This window comes from Colias philodice, chromosome 18 (genome assembly GCF_061535455.1).
Source record: "Colias philodice isolate Cphi_HAF_F1 chromosome 18, ilColPhil1 Martin Lab GWU primary, whole genome shotgun sequence".
NCBI classification, from domain to species: domain Eukaryota; kingdom Metazoa; phylum Arthropoda; class Insecta; order Lepidoptera; family Pieridae; genus Colias; species Colias philodice.
Genome location: NC_143103.1, coordinates 4,394,112 through 4,414,799, shown reverse-complemented (window position 1 = coordinate 4,414,799; position 20,688 = coordinate 4,394,112). Strand labels below are relative to the sequence as shown.

The 20,688-nt window shown below is 36.3% G+C and overlaps 2 protein-coding genes and 1 long non-coding RNA gene across 3 annotated transcripts in view; 2 read left to right on the top strand and 1 right to left on the bottom strand.

Annotated features, from left to right (window-relative positions):
• Positions 1 to 18,982, top strand: part of puf (ubiquitinyl hydrolase 1 puf) — a 45,008-nt gene extending 26,026 nt beyond the window's left edge. Inside the window, exons 48-58 of the mRNA XM_089706849.1 lie at positions 5,381 to 5,571; positions 11,217 to 11,414; positions 12,114 to 12,250; positions 12,720 to 12,835; positions 13,257 to 13,451; positions 16,479 to 16,560; positions 16,803 to 16,976; positions 17,321 to 17,460; positions 17,557 to 17,691; positions 17,935 to 18,139; positions 18,687 to 18,982. Of these exons, the coding sequence (XP_089562975.1) occupies positions 5,381 to 5,571; positions 11,217 to 11,414; positions 12,114 to 12,250; positions 12,720 to 12,835; positions 13,257 to 13,451; positions 16,479 to 16,560; positions 16,803 to 16,976; positions 17,321 to 17,460; positions 17,557 to 17,691; positions 17,935 to 18,139; positions 18,687 to 18,982 (1,869 nt within the window). The remainder of the gene's footprint in view (positions 1 to 5,380; positions 5,572 to 11,216; positions 11,415 to 12,113; positions 12,251 to 12,719; positions 12,836 to 13,256; positions 13,452 to 16,478; positions 16,561 to 16,802; positions 16,977 to 17,320; positions 17,461 to 17,556; positions 17,692 to 17,934; positions 18,140 to 18,686) is intronic.
• The window catches only part of LOC149480368 (uncharacterized), a 95,321-nt gene that overhangs the window by 51,668 nt on the left and 22,965 nt on the right, over positions 1 to 20,688 (bottom strand). The window lies entirely within an intron of this gene.
• LOC149480372 (uncharacterized) lies at positions 5,783 to 10,198 on the top strand. The gene has a single exon (XM_089706289.1). It carries the CDS (start codon positions 5,850 to 5,852, stop codon positions 6,813 to 6,815), a length of 966 nt encoding a protein of 321 aa, XP_089562415.1. The 5' UTR covers positions 5,783 to 5,849; the 3' UTR covers positions 6,816 to 10,198.

The window sequence follows — 20,688 nt, the reverse complement described above, 5'->3', positions numbered from 1 at the left end:
CATTCGCATTGGGATCAACAATCCGATAAGAAAAGAATGGAGACAACATATAGGTACATAGCTTTGATTTCAATTCTACAGATACAAAATTTAGTTAAGGAAGAGCGGGTCCTCCTGACACAGGTTTTTGTAAACTTACTAGGAGGACTCATCCACTTTCTGTATTTGAAAATTGTGTGTATGAAATAAATTTATTTTTCATTTTTTCATTTTTCAAAATATACAATCTATCTAAAATGATACAACGGATGTTTCCTGCGTTTTCTCGTCAAAATACCGAAAAGACGTAATTATTGTATAGTAGTTGGGCGTGAAAGTAAAAAAACAAATGAAAAGTGTTTTCCATATGATTATTTATTAAATTTACGCGGATAAGAATAATTTCAACGATACAATTTAGTAACCGAGAATTCAGAGAAGGATTAAAGAAAATACCTGCCTGATCATTTTATCAAACTCTAAAAGAATTATGGTTATTTCGCATCACTCGGTTTATTAGTTTGGTAATAATTATTAAAGGTAGTTACAACCCTAGCCATTGAGTCGAACGGTAGGCAACACAATATGGACTTTGTGCGGGTACATATGGTACATTTCTTCTTGCTGTGAAGCGTAATTATTATTATTAAGATTTTTTAGGCTATTTATAGCGTAGTAATTTTCACTTTTGCATGGAAGTGATGTATCTGCTAGTATCTAATCTGTACTGAAAACATCTGGCAATAACCGTTAGAGTGGGAACCGAAAAGAGCCCTCTCAGGTATAAAACCTAGACTATTTGAATGCTAGTAACAATATAAAATAAAAATACTATAGGCTAGAGTGAGAATAATATTGATATATATGGAAAAAAATAGCTACAGAGATAGTACTGTATGCATAGATCTGACCATGTATTAGCTAGTTTTTGTTGTCTGCTGAAGTCTGTACGCAATGAAAATGTCTGCCGTTTCGAAAATAAGTTTTTAAGACCCTAATAAATAAAATATATGAATGGCAGATCTGGTCAAATACTTTCAAAATTGTATTTTTTTCAGCACTTTCATAAGTGTCTGCCAGAATGTTATCCGCGTGATAATGGTCTGCCATTGTTATTTTCCGATAGTAATAATAATCTATTTTCAAATATCAAAATGGCAGACGTGGTCAAATGGTTTCAAAGTTCGCCAATAATTTCCACCTGTCTTACCCGAGCGCGCGCCCCGTCCACCACTCTGGGCTTAGTGACTCCTCATCTCATGTATAGTAGGTATAGGGGAATCAACACACAAAAATCCAGGTCTGGTCAAATACATACAGGTAGCTTTGCGCTAGCTCTCTAGCTATATTGCTATACTGCTTTTAATCCATTATTCCGCAACGCCGTACAAAAATCATGGGGACAAGGGGAAAAAATCGAGAGTTGTAATCCCCTCTCTTTCCCCACTCCAGGGGGTCATTTGACACAACGCGAAATAAATTTATTTTTAAAGTATTTTATGCATAGATAATATTTTTTCATGTGCCGTACATTTTCGTTGGTTCAAAGGGGAAAAATCTGAATAAGAAAAAAATCCATATAACGAAATGTTTGCTTTATATTTTTATAATAAAATATAAATATACATTAATATTAAGAAGCTCGAGGTGGTTAATTATCACCTTGGAAAGTCGGAGTCAGGTAGAATGGACTCCGTTAAATTGATGAACTAATAAAAAAGCTATGAACGAAAAGATGTGAATTATATGCAATCAGTCCATGAATACAGGTAAAGTCACAAGCAAATGCTAGTATTATATACATATTCAAAATGTACAAGTAAAGCGCTTTCAAATGATACCAAACACGGCATATAGTCCATTGAATAAAAAGTTCTAGAGTGCGTGAGTTAGTAACGTAAGATGTTTTTTCGGAAACATGTCAAGAGTCCCTAGGTAATAAACATACTAAAACCCCGGGACACTAGGAGGAGCCCCGGAGTGGGGGGAGGGGGGAAATGGGACCATTTTTTCATTTTTTGCTTAAATCTCAAAAACGGTACATGTTAGAGAAAAACTTTCAAGGAAAAGTTGAAAGGCCATAAAATTATCTACAAGTTGTACCTCAATCATTTTTTCCTATATCCTACCGTTTCTGAGTTATACGCAGTAAAAAATGATTTTCGCTCAAACAATTTCCCCATACTACACATCAATCGATCAAAAAATATTTCTTTCTTCCAAAAAACTCAAATGTGCAACTTGTGACCGGTACTGATAGATTGCTCTTAATTAGGTCTATAATTGGTAAAATAAACACTTTCCTCCATGGAAGCCTTTAGGAGGAATCGATTATCAAAATATTATATTAGGGTAGTTTGAGTTACTGAACTTGATCTTTTTATTTTTTTTCTTCCAAAAAACTCAAAAGTGCAACTTGTGACCAGTACAGATAGATTGCTCATAATTAGGTCTATCATTGATAAAAATACCAGATTCCACGACGGAGGCGTTTACGGGGAATTGAATTTTGATTACGGTAGTTACTGAACTTTATCTTTTTATTTTTTTCTTCCAAAAAACTCAAAAGTGCAACTTGTGACCGGTACTGATAGATTACTCTTAATTAGGTCTATAATTGGTAAAATAAACACATTCCTCCATGGAAGCCTTTAGGAGGAATCGATTGTTAAAATATTATATTAGGGTAGTTTGAGTTACTGAACTTGATCTTTTTATTTTTTTCTTCCAAAAAACTCAAAAGTGCAACTTGTGACCGGTTCTGATAGATTGCTCTTAATTAGGTCTATAATTGGTAAAATAAACACATTCCTCCATGGAAGCCTTTAGGAGGAATCGATTGTCAAAATATTATATTAGGGCAGTTTGAGTTACTGAACTTGATCTTTTTATTTTTTTCTTCCAAAAAACTCAAAAGTTCAACTTGTGACCGTTACAGATAGATTGGTCATAATTAGGTCTATCATTGATAAAAATACTAGATTCTACCACGGAGGCGTTTACGGGGAATTGAATTTTATTAGGGTAGTTACGATACTTGAACTTTTTATTTTTTTCTTCCAAAAAACTCAAAAGTGCAACTTGTGACCGGTACCGATAGATTGCTCATAATTAGGTCTATCATTGATAAAAAAACCAGATTCCACCATGGAGGCGTTTACGGGGAATTGAATTTTATTAGTGTAGTTAGTTAAAAAGTTCAAGTATCGTAACTACCCTAATAAAATTCAATACCTCCTAAACGCCTCCATGGTGGAATCTGGTTTTTTTATCAATGATAGACCTAATTATGAGCAATCTATCGGTGTCGGTCACAAGTTGCACTTTTGAGTTTTTTCGAAGAAAAAAAATAAAAAGTTCAAGTATCGTAACTACCCTAATAAAATTCAATTCCCCGTAAACGCCTCCGTGGTGGAATCTAGTATTTTTATCAATGATAGACCTAATTATGAGCAATTTATCTGTACCAGTCACAAGTTGCACTTTTGAGTTTTTTGGAAGAAAAAAATAAAAAGATCAAGTTCAGTAACTCAAACTACCCTAATATAATATTTTGACAATCGATTCCTCCTAAAGGCTTCCATGGAGGAATGTGTTTATTTTACCAATTATGGACCTAATTATGAGCAATCTATCAGTACCGGTCACAAGTTGCACATTTGAGTTTTTTGGAAGAAAGAAATATTTTTTGATCGATTGATGTGTAGTATGGGGAAATTGTTTGAGCCAAAATCATTTTTTACTGCGTATAACTCAGAAACGGTAGGATATAGGAAAAAATGATTGAGGTACAACTTGTAGATAATTTTATAGCCTTTCAACTTTTCCTTGAAAGTTTTTCTCTAACATGTACCGTTTTTGAGATTTAAGCGAAAAATGAAAAAATGGTCCCATTTCCCCCCTCCCCCCACTCCGGGGCTCCTCCTAGTGTCCCGGGGTTTTAGTATGTTTATTACCTAGGGACTCTTGACATGTTTCCGAAGAAACATCTTACGTTACTAACTCACGCACTCTAGACCCCCCTTGGAGGGACTCATTCAATGGACTAATATTTATTTTAACTTTATTTTTTTACTCTGTATGTTTTGTCCGCTAGAGGGAGGGCACCACATTAGATTTTGTGAAACCCCATATAGCCTTTAGCTAGCTGGTCGCTGGTTATCCAGTGAACAATTCAGACGCTTCTAATGATATGTCATTTGTCGAATTCTGATAAGTAGTTTAGAAGTTACGAGGGAATAGATGAACATACATACATGACCTGTCAAAACCATAACCCTCCTTTTGCTTTGCCGTAGTTGGGTAAAAATATGTTAATGCCGTACTGTATCAAATGGCCATAAAGCACCCTTAAAATTGTAGCTTTCGTCGCTTTCATCAGCCTAAAAGATGTGGTCTGCACAAAAATGTACGGCATCGTTTTTTCCTAATTTATCTATGTTAATACTATTTAAAACAACGAATAAAGTGTAGAAAACTATTATATTTCATTAATCTACGATGTTTAAACTTTAACAAAATTTCTGGTTTTGCATTTCTCTATAACTTTTTTTAGAACGGTTTCTTTTGAACGGCAATACTATACAACAATTGAATTTTACAATATCATGTTAAAAAAAAAGTTCCCGTACAGGGTCAAATGACCTTACAGCTCTTTATATCAAGAATTCGATGAAATTAAGATGATTATTGGTATATATTTAAAAGAACAATTATTTTTTGACGGCATTGCTTTTAATAGTACTTTTGAGTGCTGGATAATGTTTTGGAACCGAAGCCGTACTTAGTCAAATGACCCCCTGGAGTGGGGAAAGAGAGGGGATTGCAACTCTCGATTTTTTCCCCTTGTCCCCATGATTTTTGTACGGCGTTGCGGAATAATGGATTAAAAGCAGTATAGCAATAGTATGACACAGATGCCGTACATGGTCAAATGACCAAATTTACCCCCGGTAACTCTCGGAAATTAAATAAAAATTCCGACTTGGTGGACCACCATTTTTGTACGGCACTGAGTGGTTTCTTATTATTTTTAATGGATCTATCGATGGTTAAGAATGCCGTACAAAAACATATGACCAAAATTTACCGAGTCTACCTGTACTTTTCAATTCTCATCTGCACTCAGTTGGACAGCTTACAAGTGACGGCATAGTGATGAATCTTATTATTTTTTGCTCTGCTATCGTTCTAGATATGTCCCCTGGTGGTTCATTTGACCCATATTTTTGTCCTATGCGGGCTTGTAGTCTATAATTATTGTTTATTGAAGAAAAAATATAACTTAAAAATTCAAAAACATTTTTGTTACAATAACTTTAAACAACATGGTCCATATTTCATATCAAATTTTTATAGCTTCTAAATTAATTGTGCTGAAAATCCTTTACACTTTGTGCAGTTTGGACAATACTTCATGGACCTATGGGATCTATACCACCCAGGGATATCAGAACCTTCAGTGGCCGTTCACCCCAACAAGCAAGCGCTCATCACCTTCTGGCACGCTGTCTCCGTGGACTGCCCGGAGAATGTTCAGCTCATCGTCTCCAACCCCAGGGTCATAAAGCATATCGCCTTCAATTATATACTGTGGGTATTGTTTTTATGCAATTACTTGATTAAAATTAAATATAATTTATAAAAACATGTTTTATGTCTGACCTCTACTCGAAGAGCTAAGTTACGTTTTAACACTAACTTTGATAAATGTTGCGCACGTATTCTATTAATATGCCGCAATCTTCGCTGCTTTTTCTTCTATAAATGCAAATTGTATGATCTTAACTAATTACCGTCAGTCTGCAACCGGCTACCGCTAATAACGCACGCCTAGTACATCTACCCCCAGTTATAATAAAAAATAAAAAATGTCTAAGTGTGACTCCTGCAAAAGGAACCTATCAAAATCTTCTCCGGGACTAGAATGCTGCAAGTGTGAACGGATAGTGCATCTAAATCCAAAGTGCGCGGGGCTAACAAATAAACAGATTACTGCCCTAAAAGCGGCCCCCAATCTGGAGTGGACGTGTCACGAATGCCAGCAAGAACTCCCAAGACGTACATCAATTATTACGCCTGAAGAGGACGATGACGAAAGTGATGCACCGGTTCAAATCGATGCAAAAAAATTACTAAGTAACATCTCAAAAGACGTAGAAAGAGCGATCAAAAGCGAAATGGCGCAGCTACACGAATCCTTGCAATTTCATAGCGCAAAACTCGATGAGGCCATGGAATGCATCGAGGGCTTCAAAAAAACAATTAAAGCTCTCGAGAGGAAGAACACAGAACTTATAAATAAAAATAACAACCTTGAAACACGTGTCGGCGCCCTGGAACAAAGGATACAGGAGGCGGAACAGGAGAAGCTAGGAAAATACATCGAAATATCAAATATACCAAACCAAACAAAGGAAGACATTCAATTAATTACTGAAAATATCGCAAATAAACTTAACCAGCCTAAACAAGACATCAAAAGTGCACGGAGACTACAGGGGCGGAACGAGCAAACAGCAAATATACTAATTGAACTGATTGACGAAGAAGTGAAGGAAAAATGGATTACAGCAGCTAGAAGTACAAAGTTAATAGTTGCAGCATTAATTCCGAACGAAAAAACTAACAACAACGTTGTCTATGTACGCGAAGCCATGACAAAGCATCATAAGCAATTGTTCTGGAATGCCAAACAGGAGCTGAAAAATAATCTCAACTACAAGTATGTGTGGTTTAAAAGGGGACTAATCAAAGCACGCAAAGGAGACAATGATAAAATTATTACTTTACGGTCCATTAAAGACATACATGCATTGACTAACAACAAGGAATAATTAAGTAAGAAATTTCATGTCTCTGCACTTATATTATTATCTTTGTCTATAAAAATGGCTAATTTTTGTAATGATATAATCGAAATCAATGATTGTAGTGATGTCAATAACTTTTTAAATTGTATTCCTCACAGTCACCTCAACTTATTATGTATACATATTAATATACGATCGATTATAAAAAACTTCACCGCACTTGAACAAATTTTAAGTAAATCAAACAAATGCATTGATATTGTAATTCTAACAGAGGCTAATGTGTCAGAAAATAATAGCGTATTATATGAAATAAGCGGTTACCGAATGTACAAAGCTCTTCGTAACTATAGAAAAGGCGGTGGTATAATATTATATGTCAATAACAATCTTAAATGTAATATTATAAACGCAAAAACAAAATACTTTGAAAGCATCTTTTGTTCTATAACCACAAACACTAACTACACTGCCAACATATGCGCGGTATACCGCCCGCCTAACTTAAGTAAAATTTTATTTATTGATGAATTGAAATGTACACTTAAAAAATTCACTAACACCACTGAATTATATCTACTAGGCGATACTAACATAGACCTTAAGAGTGAAAATCCTGTAAAGCATAAATACAACAACATGTTATATGAAATGGGCCTTGTATGCGGGATCACTGTACACACTAGACTAGAATTAAATAATGGCAAACTAAGTAAATCTTGTATAGATCATATATTTGCACGATCCCGCTCACAAGACCTATTCACGGCGGCACTCGGAACTACACTGGCCGATCATCGCGCGGTGATACTCGCTTGCATTGGTACACGAACACAGGATGTTCCCAAAGAAAAGATTTGTATTAATAATACAAAACTTCTTAACTATCTCGAGCAAATTCAATGGGAGGAATCGTATGATACTAACTGTCCAGAAACATTATATAACTTTATTAATTCTAAATTTCGGGAGTGTTATAAAAAATCTGAATACACAATTAAAATAAAAAACCGATCAACACATCGCAATAATAATTGGATAAACAAGAAAATTACGAATGCTTGCAAGAATAGAGATACATTATTTATAAAATGGATAAAAGATCCCAATAACCTAATATTAAAGCAAAATTATAACAAATCGAGAAATTACGCTAATAAATTAATTAATAGAACTAAAAATAATTATTACAAATCAGAAATAATTGCAAACGGGAATAATACTAGACAATTATGGCAAATACTAAATCGAATCACTGGTAGAATTAAGAGGTCGATTGATGATACAATTAATAATGCATTTCAAAAAACTAACGTGTCATACAAACAGATTGCAAACAACTTTGCACAATTTTTTAAAGATAGCACAAAAAATATTACCCCTAACTGTTCAATGCCATTACTTAATAAATCACTATACAAAACTTCGGCCCAGGTCACTATGCGACTAAAACCCGCGAAGCCTGATGCAGTCAAAAATATAATCATGAGCTTAGACAATAATAAAGCCCCAGGGATAGATGGTATTAGAGCCTGTGACTTAAAAAAAATATGTACAAGAATTCAAACAGTCATCACAAATTTAATTAATTTATGTATAAAAACCTGTAGCTACCCATCAGTGCTTAAAACCGGCATTGTCCGACCGATTTATAAAAAGGGATCAAAAACAGATTATACCAACTATAGACCGATAACAATATTGCCTACTATTGATAAGATTATTGAAAAATATATTGCCAAACATATATATGATTTCTATGAAAATAATAAAATTTTAACCAATCATCAATATGGATTTAGGCCAAACAAGAACACAACACAACTTCTTTCAGCGTTTACCGACAGCGTCCATTCACATTTAAATAACAAAAAACATGTACTAGCAGTATTTATAGACTATAGTAAGGCGTTTGATACGCTTTGTCACGATAGACTATTAGAGTGCCTGCATGACAGCGGTATTAGAGGCAACCTATTGGACTGGTGTTCGGACTACCTCAACGATAGAAGATACACTGTTAGAGTCTGTAATGCGACTAGTGACATTGTTATTGCTACGGAGGGCACTGCGCAGGGCTCGGTCATCGGGCCATTGCACTATCTCACGTACGTAAATAGCCTTACAAATGTCATTAAACACAGTGAGACTTATCAATTTGCCGACGACACCTGTCTCGTTGCTGCTGGTAACAACGTAAGCGAAGCACTCGAGAAGTTACAAGAGGATTTTAACTCATTGTTACGATGGTCACATGACGCAGGTCTAGCTGTTAACGAGAATAAGACAAAATTAATGTACATAAGCTCTAGTCAGAACAGAAGCTCTCATATACCCAGACTAATAGCTCACGAACACCAATGCTTGCACGGAAATCAGAACTTTAATAACTCACCACATTGTAACTGCAACGCTATAGATATTGTAGATTATCAAACATACTTGGGTGTTACTATTGATAGCAGACTGAACTGGCAAGAACATATTAACGGAGTATGTGATAAATTGAGGTGTATCCTGGCTAAATTTTCGATAATTAAACACAAAATTCCCTACAAAACTTTATTATTGCTTTACAAATCACTAGCCGAATCAATAATCGCCTATGGATTGTCTAGCTACGGACGGACTTGTAAGACCAATCTTGACAAAATTTATACACTCCAATTAAGATTACTTAAAACGATCGTTCCATATAACATTAAGGCTAAATATAAAAATGATTATCGTAAATTATTTGAACTGTGTAAAATCATACCGATACATGAAAAAATTAATCTAACACTTTTAAAAGAGGAATTCTTTAATATTGACATAAACAAAATTAAAAAAACGCCTCATAATAATATAATAACTCGTAGCGTCACAAACGCTACGCTAAGACTTCCATCTTTTACAAACCTTCACGGGAAGAGAACGTTAAATTATATGGTACCCTGTCTCATCAACAAACTACCTATATCTTTAAGAGATTCAATTACTCACAAAAATCTAAAATTAAAACTAAAGCAATACTTTTTAGTTAATATAAATAAACTATCATAAAAAAAAAACTTCTAATAACTCTAAAATATAATTAAACTGTTCATTCATAAAATAATAAGAACTTACTACTAATTTTATCTAAATATAAATACAAATAATACAAAATTATAGATTCACGGAAAGATCATACTGTATGTTTACACGGCCAGCAAGATTACCGATGTCGCTCGTCACTAAAAATTTTCTAAGTAGAGGGTACTTAGAAAATTTTTATTAGGATTAAGGACTAACAATAAGTATTAAAACATATGTAGCGGTTTGTGGGCTTATGGTGCACAGAAAAACTTGAATGAGTTTATGATTGCATCAATGTAAATTAGATCATAAGAATTAATATTATGTTAAATAAATAAATAAATAAAATAACTTGCTTACTCTTCAACTTTCACAACTCGAATGGCTCTTTGCTTTTGCTTTATGAAAATAATTTTGAAGTGAAACTTCTTTCGACGCGTTGAGAATAATATTCTAATATCGTCATGGCAAAACCGTCACGTTGTCAAGTCGGAAGGCGAATATTTTGGTATCTTTGAATCTTGCCAAAGAAGTTTTAACTTCTGACACGTGTGCTTTACACACATGCTCTTTTTTACATATACCCGGCGCGGCCTAAGATGATCCCTATGACACTGACAGTTATTCTCAAGAGACAAACTTGTAATGGCGTCACCATTAAATTAGAAACGTATTGGAGGCGTCTAATAATGGCATTTATTAATTTTTACGTAGCTTTATGCCATTACAATGATATTCCGTTGGAATTATAACAATTCTTAACATTTACGAGAAATTATATCAATCTGACTTTACGTTTACGTCCTTCAAAACTTACATCGTTGGCATTTATCGACTAGTGCGGAAAGTATCGATAAACAAATTTCGATAATGGAAACGAGTTCACATTTTTTCCATGCTTAAGCTATAGTTCATTCTCTATTGAATGGAACAGAAGATCGCAGCATAATTAATTAATTAATTACCGTTCGCGTTAATTTACTTACCTATGATAATATAAGTTTTTTAGGAAAATTAAATGGGGGATTCCATTTTCATGATAAAATAATATACACTGTGTTAAACGGGTTAAAGATTACGAGAAAATGAAAAACTTTCGTTTTACTTACCGTTTCGTTTACATAATAGACGTTAAAAATTCATTTTATAATATTTGTAAAAACATGTTTACCGACGTGGCTGAATGCAAACCACGCCTTAGCCTATAAAATAGTAAAGTATCGACACGATCCATCATACGAGCAATCACTAAGACGAACTGTCATAGGGATCATCTTAGGCCGCGCCGGGTATAAAAACTGTGCTTTTTAGTTAAAAGTTTAATTTTTTTATTCGTCATACCTTAAAATGACGTTCGTGTTCTAGTGCGGATCACGAAGACGGCGAAGTGGTTGCGTACAACCGGGCCATGTTACCTCCATACTACGCGCTATTGAGGTTATGCTGCCGACGCTCGTGCTCGTTCGCACGCACGTTAGCCCAGCACCAGAACGTGCACTGGGCGTTTCGGAATATAGCGCCGCATTCGCATCTGTACCCGGCTGCTGCTGATGAGCTGCTAAGGTAACAGTTACTATTGTAAGATCTAAGTTACCATACTACGCACTATTGAGGTTATGCTGCCGACGCTCGTGCTCGTTCGCCCGCACGTTAGCCCAGCACCAGAACGTGCACTGGGCGTTTCGGAATATAGCGCCGCATTCGCATTTGTATCCGGCTGCTGCTGATGAGCTGCTCAGGTAACAGTAACTATTGTAAGATCTAAGTTACCATACTACGCACTATTGAGGTTATGCTGCCGGCGCTCGTTATCAAAGATTGCTGTTAGAAAAGAATTGAAGCGTATTTGTTTATTATTTCTGAAATTTGAACGATTTTAATAATACTCTGTTAATAAATATTTACTTTTGGACTAATGCCTATTATTTCATAATAGACGTTAGGGATGAATAAAAACTTCCAAAAACATTGAAATTTTTGTTAGGACATGTGTACAAAGAAAATTACATCCTTGATGTTGAAGATTAATAATTGTAAAATGCATCATCATGCAATTAAGATTAATTATAATAAAAATCGCTGTGTTGTAAAATTTAGATATTTTTATCAAAGTTAAAATCGGTATTTTGATGTTTGCAAAATCTTTTTGCGATAGAGTTCATTTTGTAATATTTAAAGTGTCGAGTCACTTACCTCTTATTAATTAATCCTGCACCAATTTACCAATCATGAATTTAACATCAAACCTTTACCCCAATATAGGCTAGCCCGCATCCTAGCAGCACGCGGTGGAACTACCAACGGCGCTGGCAGTTCGACCAGCAGTACGGCGGCGCCCGAAATAGACGAGCGGGAGGCCTCCGCGTTCAGGCGGAGCACGCTAGCTGCGTACTTGCAGGGTAGGTGCATAAGTTCAACTTTAGGGGCCGTTCAGAGTAGGAAAAAAAGAGTCAAAAAAAATGTAATAAAATGTACATAATGTGTTAATTAAGATGTATATTGTAGTGAAAATACTGTAAAACAAATTAAATTTATCAGGTGTTTATTAAGTTGGAAATCGGTTTAAATGCTAAAAAACAAATTTGCTTTGACAGGTTTGCTTCGATAAAAATTTAATCTAATTTATTTGCTTGGCTGGATTGGTATTTCTTTAAAATTAGTTTGATCAATTATACCTAAGGAACTGGTATATTATGATTTTAGTATAATTTAGAAGGCAATTAAACAGGCACATTACGTTATCTATACGCATCTGCGTATAAGATACGGAAAATAATATACGAAGTAGAACTTGAACGGCCCCTGCAATCACTTTGTTTAACCTTTCAGTGTTGTATAAAATGTTGATATAAGTTTTCAACATGATAGGTTTGAACGGGCGAACGTCGTGGACCACGTTGATATCGGCGTTCTGCACGCTAGTGGAGACTGGGGACGATAGACTGTACGTTGTTTATAACGGCGGGTTGCAGATGACTTTTGAAGTAAGATACGTATTCTCTATATTAGGAAAAAACATTTTATTTATGTAAATAAACACTTGATTAAATAAATAAGAAGTTGATAATTTAATTTAGCATGACAAATGTGTTTTACCAATCTTATAAATCTTGTTGGTTTCGAAATAAACATTTTTAAATGGGTTTTATATGCGTTTGTTAATTTTTTTTTTTTCATTTCGACGTGTCCAACACGACAATGAGGGTAGTTTTGCGCAGACGGAGTCGTTACATGTTTTGACGGCGATATTTTTTATTTATTCGCGATCTACCTTCATATATTTATTTTTTCAATACATCGCGTAAAAAAAACATGTATTTTTCTAAATGCTCGCGGAAAACAAACAAGAACATAATTAATTTTTATTTTTTTTTTATTTTTTATCAGAATATTTTTTTGTGTTAGGCGTTGCACAGCTTACACGCGGTGTACGTAGAGGGCGGCGCGGGCAGTGCGAGCGGCGCGGGCGGCAGTACGGGCGGCGGCGCGGGCGTGCGCGGCGAGCTCACGGCGGCGCTGCGCTGGGCGCGCGCGCTGTGCCGCACGCTGCGCACGCGCCGCGAGCCCAAGGAGGCGCGCGCGCTGCTGCTGGCCTGCAAGGTTATATCGAGTTAAATCAAGCTGTAATAGGGGTTTATTTTATGAAATAACTAGCTTTCCGCCCGCGGCTTCGCCCGCGTTTTCAAATGAATGCCCGCATATTTCCCGTTCCCGTGGGATTTCCGGGATAAAACTTATCCTATGTGTTAATCCAAGTTACCCTCTATATGTGTGCTAAATTTCATTGCAATCTGCTCAGTATAGTCCATTGAATGAGTCCCTCCAAGGGGGGTCTAGAGTGCGTGAGTTAGTAACGTAAGAGGTTTCTTCGGAAACATGTCAAGAGTCCCTAGGTAATAAACATACTAAAACCCCGGGCCACTAGGAGGAGCCCCGGAGTGGGAGGAGGGGGGAAATGGGTCTATTTTTTTCATTTTTCGCTTAAATCTCAAAAACGGTACATGTTAGAGAAAAACTTTCAAGGAAAAGTTGAAAGGCCATAAAATTATCTACAAGTTATACCTGAATTATTTTTTCCTATATCCTACCGTTTCTGAGTTATACGCAGTAAAACATGATTTTGGCTCAAACAATTTCCACATCAATCGATCAAAAAATATTTCTTTCTTCCAAAAAACTCAAATGTGCAACTTGTGACCAGTACTGATAGATTGCTCTTAATTAGGTCTATAATTGGTAAAATAAACACATTCCTCCATGGAAGCCTTTAGGAGGAATCGATTGTCAAAATACTATATTAGGGTAGTTTGAGTTACTGAACTTGATCTTTTTATTTTTTTCTTCCAAAAAACTCAAAAGTGCAACTTGTGACCGGTACAGATAGATTGCTCATAATTAGGTCTATCATTGCTAAAAATACCAGATTCCACCACGGAGGTGTTTACGGGGAATTGAATTTTATCAGGGTAGTTACGATACATGAACTTTTTATTTTTTTTCTTCCAAAAAGCTCAAAAGTGCAACTTGTGACCGGTACAGATAGATTGCTCATAATTAGGTCTATCATTGATAAAAATACCAGATTCCACCATGGAGGCGTTTACGGGGAATTGAATTTTATTAGGGTAGTTAGTTAAAAAGTTCATGTATCGTAACTACCCTAATAAAATTCAATACCTCCTAAACGCCTCCATGGTGGAATCTGGTTTTTTTATCAATGATAGACCTAATTATGAGCAATCTATCGGTACCGGTCACAAGTTGCACTTTTGAGTTTTTTTGGAAGAAAAAAATAAAAAGTTCAAGTATCGTATCTACCCTAATAAAATTCAATTCCCCGTAAATGCCTCCGTGGTGGAATCTAGTATTTTTATCAATGATAGACCTTATTATGAGCAATCTATCTGTACCGGTCACAAGTTGCACTTTTGAGTTTTTTGGAAGAAAAAAATAAAAAGATCAAGTTCAGTAACTCAAACTACCCTGATATAGTATTTTGACAATCGATTCCTCCTAAAGGCTTCCATGGAGGAATGTGTTTATTTTACCAATTATAGACCTAATTAAGAGCAATCTAACAGTACCGGTCACAAGTTGCACTTTTGAGTTTTTTGGAAGAAAAAAATAAAAAGATCAAGTTCAGTAACTCAAACTACCCTAATAAAGTATTTTGACAATCGATTCCTCCTAAAGGCTTCCATGGAGGAATGTGTTTATTTTACCAATTATAGACCTAATTAAGAGCAATCTAACAGTACCGGTCACAAGTTGCACTTTTGAGTTTTTTGGAAGAAAAAAATAAAAAGATCAAGTTCAGTAACTCAAACTACCCTAATAAAGTATTTTGACAATCGATTCCTCCTAAAGGCTTCCATGGAGGAATGTGTTTATTTTACCAATTATAGACCTAATTAAGAGCAATCTATCAGTACCGGTCACAAGTTGCACTTTTGAGTTTTTTGGAAGAAAAAAATAAAAAGATCAAGTTCAGTAACTCAAACTACCCTGATATAGTATTTTGACAATCGATTCCTCCTAAAGGCTTCCATGGAGGAATGTGTTTATTTTACCAATTATAGACCTAATTAAGAGCAATCTAACAGTACCGGTCACAAGTTGCACTTTTGAGTTTTTTGGAAGAAAAAAATAAAAAGATCAAGTTCAGTAACTCAAACTACCCTAATAAAGTATTTTGACAATCGATTCCTCCTAAAGGCTTCCATGGAGGAATGTGTTTATTTTACCAATTATAGACCTAATTAAGAGCAATCTAACAGTACCGGTCACAAGTTGCACTTTTGAGTTTTTTGGAAGAAAAAAATAAAAAGATCAAGTTCAGTAACTCAAACTACCCTAATAAAGTATTTTGACAATCGATTCCTCCTAAAGGCTTCCATGGAGGAATGTGTTTATTTTACCAATTATAGACCTAATTAAGAGCAATCTATCAGTACCGGTCACAAGTTGCACATTTGAGTTTTTTGGAAGAAAGAAATATTTTTTGATCGATTGATGTGGAAATTGTTTGAGCCAAAATCATGTTTTACCGCGTATAACTCAGAAACGGTAGGATATAGGAAAAAATAATTCAGGTACAACTTGTAGATAATTTTATGGCCTTTCAACTTTTCCTTGAAAGTTTTTCTCTAACATGTACCGTTTTTGAGATTTAAGCGAAAAATGAAAAAATGGACCCATTTCCCCCCTCCCCCCACTCCGGGGCTCCTCCTAGTGGCCCGGGGTTTTAGTATGTTTATTACCTAGGGACTCTTGACATGTTTCCGAAGAAACATCTTACGTTACTAACTCACGCACTCTAGAACTTTTTATTCAATGGACTAGTAGTATTTGCGTGAAAGAGTAAAAAAACACACACATACACATCCTCACAAACTTTCGCATTTATAATATTATACATAGTAGGATGTGGAATTTTAGAATTTTACGCAGTCTTGAAAAATAATGAAGTAAAATTAATAACAGTTGCGTAAACTCACTAGATAAAAATGTTCCAAAATTGTTAAAATTATTTGATAAACTTTACTAAGATTTATAATTATTGACATGCAATTAATTTTAAATTTACTTCTAAATATGTTCTTAATCAATTTGGTAATTTGTAAACAGGACTGGCCCGAGTGCGCACGTCGACTGCTTACGTTGTTGAATTTGCATCAACGCTCCGCGTTGTTACCGCAAGCTGCGCTCGGTAAGTGTTATTATTATTTGATATTTTATATTACTTATATAAATAGCCTTATGATACTTATTCCAACTTGAAATTTTATTTCAAAATTTCATTGCATTGAAAACACAATTAAAAAAAAATAACACCACTCATCAGTTAGTCACAACGTAAATCAGAAAACAGATACCACATCTATATAAAATCACATAAATTGTGCACTTATTAATTTATTTTCGTTTAATTATCACTTGTATCCGTTGCAGGCGTGCTCCGCGAGCTAGTGATGATAGGCGGCGGTGCAGCACTCGGTGCACTAGTGCCGCTCGCTGCGGGCGCGCACGCTGCGGCCCGCACGCCGGCCCGCCCGCGGCTGCGCACGCGCTCGCACCCGCACTGCGCGCCGCCGCCGCTCTACAGACCGTACCATCGGTTTATTGGTGAGCGTCATATCAACTCTATAATGGAAGATATTATTTATTTATTCAGTATTAATAATTATGCGAGTAACTGTAAAATTATTGCGGCAAATTTTTTTGGTGATATTTTAAAAGTCTGAGGATCATACTAAAATTAAAATCGTCAAAATATGTGAGATAATATTCTACATAAAAATTGTACAATAAAGGAATGAACGAAAAACTTTAAAATATATTATTTCACCTAATTTATTCCTTGCGTTGCATACTATATTCATACAGTGAAAAAAAAATTTTTTTTTTTATGGCTTTGTATGGTTAACTTCTAATATGAATTTATAAAATACTCTATTTCCTGTTAATAGATACGTGCTGTCGAGTAGCGCGCAGTCAGCGCTGTATGTCGGAACAATTGGTGCTATTGTCAGCGCTGTGCGCGCTTGAAGCTGTGCCGCTTAGGTTCAATTATTTCGCAGCATTTTGGAGAGATATCGCTAATACACCGGTATTTATAATGAAATGTTTTATAAAAAGTTTTAAATGTTTATGTTTATATAATTACTTGTAAATTGTAAACTAATATGTTTTTTTTCTTGTCTAGGCGGACGCGAAACTTGAAGAAATGCTCTTAGAGTGCAGCGTGCTAACGGAATATATTGATGCAATAATTTTAGATGAAAGGGAATCTTTAGAAGATCCCACTATTTACGAATTTATGCAACACTATTATCCTAAGGTAAGTTTTGAACAATAATTTTATTTGTATTCCTTGAATTTCAAATAATTCAGTTCTAAATAATACAGCAGCTTTCTAATACACGAAGGTTTTATTATTTTCTTCTGTAATTAAACTACAACTTTGATACAGTAAATGTTTACCATTACGTATTTAATTTTTTACTTTCTAATAAAAAAAGTGTGGCTACCGAAACATTGATGTACGAATATAAATAATACATAATATATTTTGTTCACTTAGGTGTGTCAGCTGAGCGGCGGTGGGGGCAGCGGCGCGGGCGCAGTGGAAGCCTTAGCAGAGGAGCTGGGCACATGCGCGAGCGGCGCCTTGCTGGGCCCGCTGCGAGCTCTGCTGCTGGCTAGCGCGGGCCCGCTTCCACCCGCCGCGCTGGCGGCGCTGCAGCGGGCGGTCACCGCGCTGCAGCAGCGGACCTTCTCGCTTGAAGGTGAACAATGATAATTTTAAACATCCACACATATTATTCTTGTATTTTCACCATTCTACTAAATATTTGTAACGATCATTGAAAGGACCAAATAAAAAATGAAAACCTAACATAATCTTATTTATGTAGCGAGTAATTGATCCAAATAAGTAATAAGATCCGTATGAAATTAAATAGTGAGAGATTAATTCATATTAGGACATATACTAGTTTTGAGAATCATGTAATGTAGCAGCGTGGTAGCAAAAATAGTCATTCATTGTAGTGTATATTCCATCACACGTATTTAATTCCCATACAGCAAGCGATTGTAATATAACTTAATCTTACTAATAATATTATAAATGCGAAAGTTTGTGAGGATGTCTGTGTGTTTGTTACTCTTTCACGCAAATACTACTGAACCGATTCCAATGAAATTTAGCACACATATAGAAGGTAACTTGGATTAACACATGATAACGAATATTAACATGAAACATGGTATTTATGATTATATCGTTGTGCATATAATATGTTGTAACGTTTTGTCGCGTGTGTGTCACAGAGGAGGAGAGCGCGGAGGGCGCGAGCGGGTCGGGCGGGGCGGGGGGTGGCGGGGCGGAGGGCGCGGGGGAGGGGACACGCTGCCACTCGGCGGACGGCAGCGACGCGGAGGACGCGCTGGACGACCTGCCGCCCGACTCGGACGACGAGCCCGACGACGCGCCCGCGCCGCCGCCGCCGCCGCAAGGCGCTGAGTACATCGCGCTCGTGAGTATACTTCTTGTGAAATATAGGGCTGTGTATATAGCGCTCGTGAGTCACGCTACTAAATTCCCAATATTCAAACTACGGTTATAGATTGACAGCTATCTCCGATAGCTAGTAACGTTCTATCTATCGTGAGATAGATACGATATTGGGAACGGCCATTGTACGCTTATTTTATCAAAAACGTTATAAGCGCTAGTAGAATAAAGTATAAAAAATAGAACTGTAGTGATTTACATCCTATTATATTATTATGTAATACATATATCTCAATCAGTCAGTTTTTCAGCAGTTTAATTAAAAGCTCTACTCTGCTAATCGGCACTGTTCAATTTGATAGCTTGTATGAACCGTAACCATTATAAGTTTTGTAATACTTGATGTCCAACACTAAAGTCGAAATATTGATCTCACAGGTGAAGGAAGCAGTGCAGGCGCTAGCGACCCGTGCGACCCGCGGGCGAAGCACCCGGGCCGACTGAGTGTCGCTCACCCCGTGGCGCCTCACCGCGCGCACGCTCAACATGTTCAACGTGTAGACTCGCACACCCGTCGGGTACTTGCCGTATACACGGGGTACTTGCCGTATACACGGGGTACTTGCCGTATACACGGGGTACTTGCCGTATATACGGGGTACTTGCCGTATACACGGGGTACTTGCCGTATACACGGGGTACTTGCCGTATATACGGGGTACTTGCCGTATACACGGGGTACTTGCCGTATATACGGGGTACTTGCTGTATGCACAGGGTACGTGTCGTATACACGGGGTACTTGTCGTATACCCGTCGGACACAAGCCGCATACACATCGAATAGTTGTCGCATACCCGTCGCGTAATAGCCGCATACGAGTCGGGCCGCATACCCATACGAGTCGGCTTCTTGTATACCCGTCATATAATAGTTGCGGATATCCGACGGGTACATGTCGTATACTAGTAGCAGACCCGTCGCACACCAGTCGCATACTAGTTGCACTCCCCTCCCCTACCCGCCGTATTCTGTGCCAGTGTACCCTAATCTAAAGCTGTGCTACACTGTGTTGTTTGCGTAGTCTGCACGTAATTCGAACTTTGGACACTTTACGTTCGTTAGTATGTACGTTTGAAGAACATTATTCGCGAGTTTACGTGTGTTTAGAGACGATTGATGTTACTGTCGTGATTAAAAGACTAATAAAACTGTTAAATAAAAATCCTCAAGGGCGAAGGCTTGAGAATAACTTACAATACCTAAATATTGTCATGTCAATGATGTTAATACATATGAGAATGGCAAAACCATGATTGAACCATTTAAACGGAATGTTCCTCCCAATATTTATTATTAAAATCGTTTGTTATTGCTCTCGCTTTCTTATGTAACATCTGTACATTCACTGAAACGTTTTATAAAAACTTTCGCATTTCTTCTAATATCTGCTATAGATAGCAAAACAATATTGAACGATTATGAAACTGCGATCTAATTCATACATTTTAATATAGCTGCGTAATAGTTCCAGTGGGAATTTATTATAATGTTAAATATGAAGTGCGGAACGTGGACTTCGTCGATATAACGAGTCCAATTTTATCTCGTAGATTTAGTATGAAATTTGGTGTATCTATTAGTCTCTGCAAGGTGTGTTTAATTTATCTTTATTGATATCAATTTGGTCATTCTAAAATACAAACTCCTTTTGGAGTGTGCATTTTAGAATAAAGTCAATGTTACACGAACTTCAGTTTGTTATTATCTTCGTATACGTGAAGAGTTCTCGTGTATTTCGCATTAAAACTTAGATAT

Coding starts and splice junctions, on each gene's coding strand:
- LOC149480372 (XM_089706289.1), top strand. CDS start 5,850: ATGTCTAAGTGTGACTCCTGCAAAAGGAACCTATCAAAATCTTCTCCG.